This window comes from Schistocerca cancellata, chromosome 6 (genome assembly GCF_023864275.1).
Source record: "Schistocerca cancellata isolate TAMUIC-IGC-003103 chromosome 6, iqSchCanc2.1, whole genome shotgun sequence".
NCBI classification, from domain to species: domain Eukaryota; kingdom Metazoa; phylum Arthropoda; class Insecta; order Orthoptera; family Acrididae; genus Schistocerca; species Schistocerca cancellata.
The window spans coordinates 172,714,646-172,723,643 of record NC_064631.1 but is presented as its reverse complement, the minus strand read 5'-3'; the positions used below and the strand labels follow the sequence as shown (position 1 = coordinate 172,723,643).

At 44.4% G+C, this 8,998-nt stretch overlaps 1 protein-coding gene across 1 annotated transcript in view; it reads right to left on the bottom strand.

Annotated features, from left to right (window-relative positions):
* Window positions 1–7,402: 7,402 nt before the first annotated feature.
* Window positions 7,403–8,998, bottom strand: part of LOC126088232 (monocarboxylate transporter 2-like) — an 87,318-nt gene continuing 85,722 nt past the window's right edge. The window contains exon 8 of the mRNA XM_049906360.1: window positions 7,403–8,439. Within this exon, the coding sequence (XP_049762317.1) occupies window positions 8,315–8,439 (125 nt within the window). The 3' untranslated portion in view covers window positions 7,403–8,314. The remainder of the gene's footprint in view (window positions 8,440–8,998) is intronic.

Here is an 8,998-nt window from a genome sequence, read left to right as displayed (position 1 = left end):
CACGCCCGGGGGTGCACTTTGAACGCAGCCTCACTATCATGGTGCCTTTTGCGAGGTTATCAAAATTCTGGATCTGAATGATAATTACAAATAAGATAGAAGGTTAATAACATTTCCTATCAGAATAGAGAGAAGAAAGAAATAATTTCGTGTGCTTATCAACCGTCGGGCTATATCACTGAACTGGAGATTTGCATCCGAATAGCGAGGTATTTTTAAGTGGTCCGGGGTACATCAGTCAATGTCAGACGAGTTGACTCCTCACTAAAATAACAATATTACGGGTAACATATATGCTGTTGCCCTACGTATTTAGAAATGTTATCTGCATGTACAATTATGTGCAACACATAAGGAGGAAGTAACTTTCGCATGATATGTGACTGCTAAGTAACATAGCTCGAAGAAACTTGGACAATACGTGAGAAGAATTGCTAAAATTTATAGGGGCCATCAAAACGTTTCCATATGACAAAGTTGCTACAGCGCACGTGCAACGCAGTGTGACTCCGATGTGAGTACTTATGTATGGATATGTAGGCAATGGATTAGTGTGGCATTCGTGTCTTTCCGACACACATGTGGTAAATGCGGAAACATTAACTATGGTGATGATACTACACTGCTGGCCATTAAAATTGCTACACCAAGAAGAAATCCAGATGATAAACTGGTATTAATGGGACAAATATATTATACTAGAACTGACATGTTATTACAATTTCACGCAATTTGGGTCCATAGATCCTGAGAAATCAGTACCCAGAACTAATACCTCTGGCCGTAACAACGGTCTTGATAAGCGTGGGCATTGAGTCAAACAGAGCTTGGATGGCGTGTACAGATACAGCTGCTCATGCAGCTTCAACACGATACCACAGTTCATCAAGAATAGTGACTGGCGCATTGTGACGAGCCAGTTGCTCAGCCACCATTGACCAGACGTTTTCAGTTGGTAAGAGATCTGGAGAATGTGCTGGCCAGGGCAGCAGTCCAACATTTTCTGTATCCAGAAAGGCTCGGACAGGACCTGCAACATGCGGTCGTGCATTATCCTGCTGAAACGTAGGGTTTGGCAGGGATCGAATCAAGGGTAGAGCCACGGGTCGTAACACATCTGAAATGTAACGTCCACTGTTCAAAGTGCCGTCAATGCGAACAAGAGGTGACCGAGATGTGTAACCAATGGCACCTCATACCATCATGCCAGGCGATACGACAGTATGGCAATGACTAATACGGGATTCCAATGTGCGTCACCGCGATGTCGCCAAACACGGATGCGACCATCATGATGCTGCAAACAGAACCTGGATTCATCCGAAAAAATGACGTTTTGCCATTCGGACACCCTGGTTCGTCGTTGAGTACACCATCGCAGGCGCTCCTGTCTGTGATGCAGCGTCAAGGGTAACCGCAGCCATGGTCTCCGAGCTGATAGCCCATGCTGCTGCAAACTTCGTAGAACTGTTCGTGCAGATCGTTGTTGTTTTGCAAAGGTCCCCATCTGTTGACTCAGGGATCGAGACGTGACTGCACGATCCGTTACAGCCATGCGGATAAGATGGCTGTCATCTCGACTGCTAGTGATACGAGGCCGTTGGGATCCAGCACGGGGTTCCGTACTACCCTCCTGAACCCACCGATTCCATATTCTGCTAACAGTCACTGGATCTCGACCAACGCGAGCAGCAATGTCGCGATCCGATAAACCGCAATCGCGATAGGCTACAATCCGACTTGTATCGAAGTCGGAAACATGATGGTAGGCATTTTCCCTCCTTACCAGAGGCATCACAACAACGTTTCACCACGCAACGCCGGCCAAGTGCTGTTTGTGTATGAGAAATCGGTTGGAAACTTTCCTCATATCAGCACATTGTAGGTGTCGCCACCGGCGCCAACCTTGTGCAAATGCTCTGAAAAGCTAATCATTTGCATATCACAGCATCTTTTTCCTATCGGTTAAATTTCGCGTTTGTAGCACGTCGTCTTCGTGGTGTAGCAATTTTACTGGCCAGTACTGTAACTAATGCGCCAGAACAGGACCAGCTAGCTGGCTGTCCAAGGACAAAGACCAGTAGGCATCCACTGTTGTGTGTTAGGGCGAAACATCTGGGAAGACCGCGACAAGGCGTGTTGCGGCTTCGTGATAACGCACGCCCCACATCACAAATGTCACAACGCGGAATTCACAACTCAATTGGGAGACACTCGAGCACCCTGACTTAAGCTCCATGCGTTTACTATGTCTTCGGTTCCCTAAAAACTACCTTCAAGAGTTGATTATTGCTGTCAGACGAGGATTTGCAGCAGACAGTTACGGACCTCTTCATGGAGCAGAAGACGGTGTTTTATCAAATGCGTAGCTTCAACCTGGCTCATCGCTGGAATGATTATCTTAATTCCCACTGCGATTCGGCCTGACTGCCATGTCGACTCTGGGCGGTACGTGTTTCCAATTGGAACTTTTTGGTCACCCCTTACAGTGCGGAAAGAAATATATAAAGAGATGAACAGAAATGACATTTTTATTCGAAGACAATGATTAAACTGAAGACACCGCAATGCGTGATGGGCACCTCGACTCTGCCAGAGTCGTGACATGATTCCTTATAGTGTGTCTGATCACCACTGACGGCAGTGCGTGCCCTACAACGTGCTCCCATGCAGGCCACAAGGCTGGGAAGGATTCCTTGTTGTAGAGCGCTCGATTATTCCACCAGTACGGTTGACAACTGCAAGTGGGCGTGATGCTGGACGTCTCCCCGACGCAACGCATTCGTGCTCCATAGGACTGAAGCCGGGGGAAGAGGCAGGCCAGTTCATTCGTTTAACATCATGTCGTTCCATGCGCTCCCCCAACTGCGCAATTCGATGCGGTTGCACATTGACATCCATAAAAATGAGATTAGGGCAGAATGCATCCCTGAAAAGACGCATGTGATGCAGAAGTACAGTGTCAGTATAAAATAACGTTGAACGGTGAGCGTATAGTGTTCAAAGACTTGGAGATAAGTGTGCCCATGCGACAATATGCCTCCTCACACCGTAACACATGGACCACCAAAAAGATGTTCATCAATGTTCCAGTGTGCATTAGGTGTTCCCACATCTCCCCATGTAAGGGTACTTGAAAGATCCAGGAACATGTGAGTCGAGAAATAATGCTACCATTTACACTCCTGGAAATGGAAAAAAGAACACATTGACACCGGTGTGTCAGACCCACCATACTTGCTCCGGACACTGCGAGAGGGCTGTACAAGCAATGATCACACGCACGGCACAGCGGACACACCAGGAACCGCGGTGTTGGCCGTCGAATGGCGCTAGCTGCGCAGCATTTGTGCACCGTCGCCGTCAGTGTCAGCCAGTTTGCCGTGGCATACGGAGCTCCATCGCAGTCTTTAACACTGGTAGCATGCCGCGACAGCGTGGACGTGAACCGTATGTGCAGTTGACGGACTTTGAGCGAGGGCGTATAGTGGGCATGCGGGAGGCCGGGTGGACGTACCGCCGAATTGCTCAACACGTGGGGCGTGAGGTCTCCACAGTACATCGATGTTGTCGCCAGTGGTCGGCGGAAGGTGCACGTGCCCGTCGACCTGGGACCGGACCGCAGCGACGTACGGATGCACGCCAAGACCGTAGGATCCTACGCAGTGCCGTAGGGGACCGCACCGCCACTTCCCAGCAAATTAGGGACACTGTTGCTCCTGGGGTATCGGTGAGGACCATTCGCAACCGTCTCCATGAAGCTGGGCTACGGTCCCGCACACCGTTAGGCCGTCTTCCGCTCACGCCCCAACATCGTGCAGCCCGCCTCCAGTGGTGTCGCGACAGGCGTGAATGGAGGGACGAATGGAGACTTGTCGTCTTCAGCGATGAGAGTTGCTTCTGCCTTGGTGCCAATGATGGTCGTATGCGTGTTTGGCGCCGTGCAGGTGAGCGCCACAATCAGGACTGCATACGACCGAGGCACACAGGGCCAACACCCGGCATCATGGTGTGGGGAGCGATCTCCTACACTGGCCGTACACCACTGGTGATCGTCGAGGGGACACTGAATAGTGCACCGTACATCCAAACCGTCATCGAACCCATCGTTCTACCATTCCTAGACCGGCAAGGGAACTTGCTGTTCCAACAGGACAATGCACGTCTACATGTATCCCGTGCCACCCAACGTGCTCTAGAAGGTGTAAGTCAACTACCCTGGCCAGTAAGATCTCCGGATCTGTCCCCCATTGAGCATGTTTGGGACTGGATGAAGCGTCGTCTCACGCGGTCTGCACGTCCAGCACGAACGCTGGTCCAACTGAGGCGCCAGGTGGAAATGGCATGGCAAGCCGTTCCACAGGACTACATCCAGCATCTCTACGATCGTCTCCATGGGAGAATAGCAGCCTGCATTGCTGCGAAAGGTGGATATACACTGTACTAGTGCCGACATTGTGCATGCTCTGTTGCCTGTGTCTATGTGCCTGTGGTTCTGTCAGTGTGATCATGTGATGTATCTGACCCCAGGAATGTGTCAATAAAGTTTCCCCTTCCTGGGACAATGAATTCACGGTGTTCTTATTTCAATTTCCAGGAGTGTATTAATTTCCTTGATGTGTGGTGGAACGATCGAAGTATTGTTGAATTGCACGTTCATCTGCAAGGTACACGACTAGTGCCGAGTGTGTTTTGTACTGTTACAGAAGAATAAGTATCTTCATTAATAATACAGACAATTATGTTTTGGTGTAAAGATTGATTTTTCTTACCTCAAACTTTCCACGCTGTGGAATGTTGGCCATCAATGCCATTTACATCGACGAACCTAGGAGCTACCACGTTTATCGAAGTGTTGACGACGCTAACAAACCATATTTGGTGTTTTCAGAAGATAGACCTCGTGCTGCAGTTTAAATGATACGCTGCATTAAATATCTTAGCAAAGCACATCATTTTATCTGCGATCTGTTGCACTAACGTGTGGTGGATTAACATGGAACAGATATTAGTACTATTTACTAACTGATCATCAACATGAGTCCGTAAACTTTTTAGACAGCCTTGCCTCCATAGTTCCGATCTATAAATGTCGCAGCCTTCCTCGAAGTTCGTTTTTTAACACCCGTGGAACTTAACCAATAGTACTTCCAAGGTCACAAGAAATAAGAAAAGCACTATTAGCTAGTCAGTGTCATCAATTATATTTTTCTAGTATTCAACATTAGCATTATCCTCTGCCCTTAAAATGATACTTGGTAAGGTGATGAATATTTCGTTTTTGAACCATCAGGGACCTAGCCTCACTTATACCTAACAGGAACTGTCATCGGTTACTGAATTGCCCGCTTAGCATCTTATTTTAGCCACACGTAATTTGCACTGGTATAGAAGAATAACAAAGACAAGTTAGACTTGGAAATAGGATTATGGCAATTAATTTGCGAGCCAATAGTCAGGTATTAGGCACGATGTATGTAAGTGGTGTCAATGGATTTTAGTAAATAATAAAGATAGCCTAGATGTGAAAATACTGTATATTACATCAGTATTGTCAATATCTTTACGTATTTTCGATAAGTAATTCAGCTCATATGGATAATATGGAATATCCCGTTTTTTGTGGTTCAGGTCGTTCTGGTACTTCTGAAAATGACACCAATTTACGTAATTCAGGTCTTTCAGATACTTTTGTACATGCGCAAGATGGCGGCTCTGGAGCTACATGCTGTATGGCTGTTTCGCCTTAGTTCAAATGGCTCTGAGCACTACGGGGCTCAACATCTGAGGTCATAAGTCCACTAGACTTAGAACTACTTAATCCCAACTAACCTAAGGACATCACACACATCCATGACAGAGGCAGGATTCGAACCTGCGACCGTAGCAGCAGCGCGGTCTCGGACGGAAGCGCCTAGAACCGCTCGGTTACAAAGACCGGCTTTGCCTTACTCGCAACTGAAATACTGGACAGTAATTGGGGGATCTAAACGTGTATGTTTTTCTGTGTGTGTGTGTGTGTGTGTGTGTGTGAGAGAGAGAGAGAGAGAGAGAGAGAGAGAGAGAGAGAGAGAGAAGGAGGGAGGGAGAGAAGGAGATATTTATTTGCGAGGCAGATTTTTGCTGACGAAACTGTGTCACGTTGATGTTGACAAAGCATCCGGCAGATTTCCTGCGCCTGCAGGTAGGTAACCGATTTGTGTAATGTTATGTGCAAGGTACTGGGTACGGGAAAGTACATACGTAAGTACCGTAAACTAGGGCACATATTACCTTGATATACTTCTGTAACTATTTTAATGGATTGAATATATTATATTAATTTAAAACTTTTGTTCAGTTCGGTAGTTGAGGAGCCGCAACTTACCCACCAACAGTCTGTAGGGTGAATATAAATAGCCGTTAAATAAACAAAAATTCATCACATTGCTGTGTCGTGCTGTGCGTACGTGTTTTTCTCCTATTGCAGTATTTTATTCATAGTTAAGCGGTGTTACACTTGAGGTAGCGTTCGTGTGATGATAGAGCACTCCATAAATAGCAGCATTTGTTGTAGTTTGTAACTTTGGTTTCCCAGTAACTATCGTATTTCTTCCACTTTATGTTTTAATGTATGCTGTCTTTTTTATTTATTCGTTATTACAGAGACCATCTATTTTAAAAATGCAGTTACGTAGTCGACTCATCAAATAAAATCACACAAAAATAAACTTCCATCGTGAAAGCCAAACCCGAAAAGGAATGTTGTAACCAAAATTAACAGGTGCTCTGTCTTCCTCTCTTGTGATTTGACATATGTTGTCTTTTCGTTATTGCAGAGAGCATCTATGCCAACACTATAGTTACATGTTAGATACGTCATAAAAAATCACATAAAAGTAAACAACCATCAAGTAAGCATTGTCCCAAAATGATTATTATAATCAGAAATGAATAGTGAGCATGTGATCTGAGTTTCTCTCTTTTTGGGGATACAGCTGCCCATCTGCCATGTATTTACTCGCGTCTTCATCCCTTTCCTCCGTACATTCTTTCAGCTCTTCCTCTTAAGGATGAATGTGACAGCTTGGAATGCTTCAGAAAGTGATTTCTAGATTCTTTATATCACGTGTATGGGGCACACAAGTTTAGCAGCATTGCTCTATAGGAAGAGAGTATTTTAATAACGTTACATGTACAAACTATGATTAATATTACCGCACGAAAGGCAATTGTGACAAAAGTTCACTAGTCACGCACAGCCGATGTCTGCATGAAATTTTTTTTTTCCTTATGTAAAACGTCCCGATGACGCTCACGGTACGATAAATGAATGAGCTGTCAAAATTTATTTAAATGCAGTGGTAAATTACATCAGGTAATACTTTAAGAAACAATCTTAACAATTACTTCAATAGGTTCATGCTAGTTACAGAAAACCAAATCTAGCTTGAGTAGCGTTTGGGTTAAGATTCTGTGGGTTATAGGTACAGGGGAAACATTCAAACACAATTTTTATTTTCAATATAAAAATGATATATGATTCCTGCGATGTAGGGTTTTACCTTTGAAAATAAGTTGTATGGTGTTGATTTTAACACAGTACTTAATGCTCCAGTAATACGAGTTTCTTCCAAAGAATGTAATTATTTCCGCCTTATTACCTGAGACAATACTTTTGTTGCAATAAGCGTATCTTGCTGCATTTGCTCTTTGTATAGTTATGAAATGAAAAATATTTTTCGTCTGAAAATGAATATGAGAGTGATAATTATACACAGGGTTTTATCACAAATAAGTGCAGGGAAAGTGTTCTTGCAGCTGTGTTCTATACAATGTTTTTGGCTCTCCATATTATGTTAAAAGAACAGGCTTCAGAACACTGGCACACTCTCACCATGACAGGCCTCCTACGCAGAGAAATTAAAGGAACAGTTCCTGAGATCTTGGCAAAACAGAACACGTTTGTTTCCCTGTAGTTCGCACAACGCTGTTCTTAAGCTCTATAACACACAGCACACGGAAATATCGCTAAGATTCATTACCGACTGTCGCCTGAGAACACAAATTTTTCACGCACAGCTTGTAACGTGTCTATATAATGGATCTCCTGTCAATCATGATCCATAACGTTCACAGTACTAGGAAAGGCATAATGTTGTCACATGCTTTTCGTGATTCCAGTGTTCTCCGAGGACACTGCAGATAGTTAGTTAGTTACATGTTGCACAGGATTGCATATCGCCCGCAACAGGAACGTTGTCATGTATTGAAAGTCATGGTGATTATTAATCGAAGTCTGATCAAACGTCAACTAGATTCTGACAGATCAGATTCATCTCTTGCGGCGACACCAGTGCAGTACGCCTTCGATGAGCCAGGACAGCATCGCTATAGCCAGCAGGAGCGACAGCAGGTGCATACACAACGGGTAGTCCTCCGTCTCGTCACGGACGTAGCCTGAAAGAAAGAGAGATGTCATAAAAAGTAATAATAGATAAAATAAAATGTTTATGAACCTGAAACGCAATCAGCTTAATTTTTCAAAGAACTCCTCAACATAATAGAAGGAGTGACCCATGAGAAAACTCTTCAACTTCGAGTTGAAAGCTCGTGGTTTACTACTAAGATTTTTGAATTCTTTGCTAGATTATTAAAAATGGATGAAGCAGTGTACTGCTTACCTCTCTGCACAAGTGTCAAGGAAGTGTGATCCAAATGCAAATTGGATATCTGCCAAGTATTAACCGAGCGAAAGCTGCTAATTCTTGGGAATAAGCTGATATTGATAACAAGAAACAACAGTAAAGAATATACATATTGAGAGGGCAATGTCAAAATATCTAGACTAATCAAGAGGTTGTCAACATGAGGTTCGCGAACTTCGACGACATATTGCCCGAACTGCCCGTTTCTGAACCAAAAATATCCTTGTAGAATGGGAAGAGTTACTCCAAAATATAATACCATACGACAGAAGCCAATGAAAATAAGCAAAGTAGACTAATTTTCGTGTGAA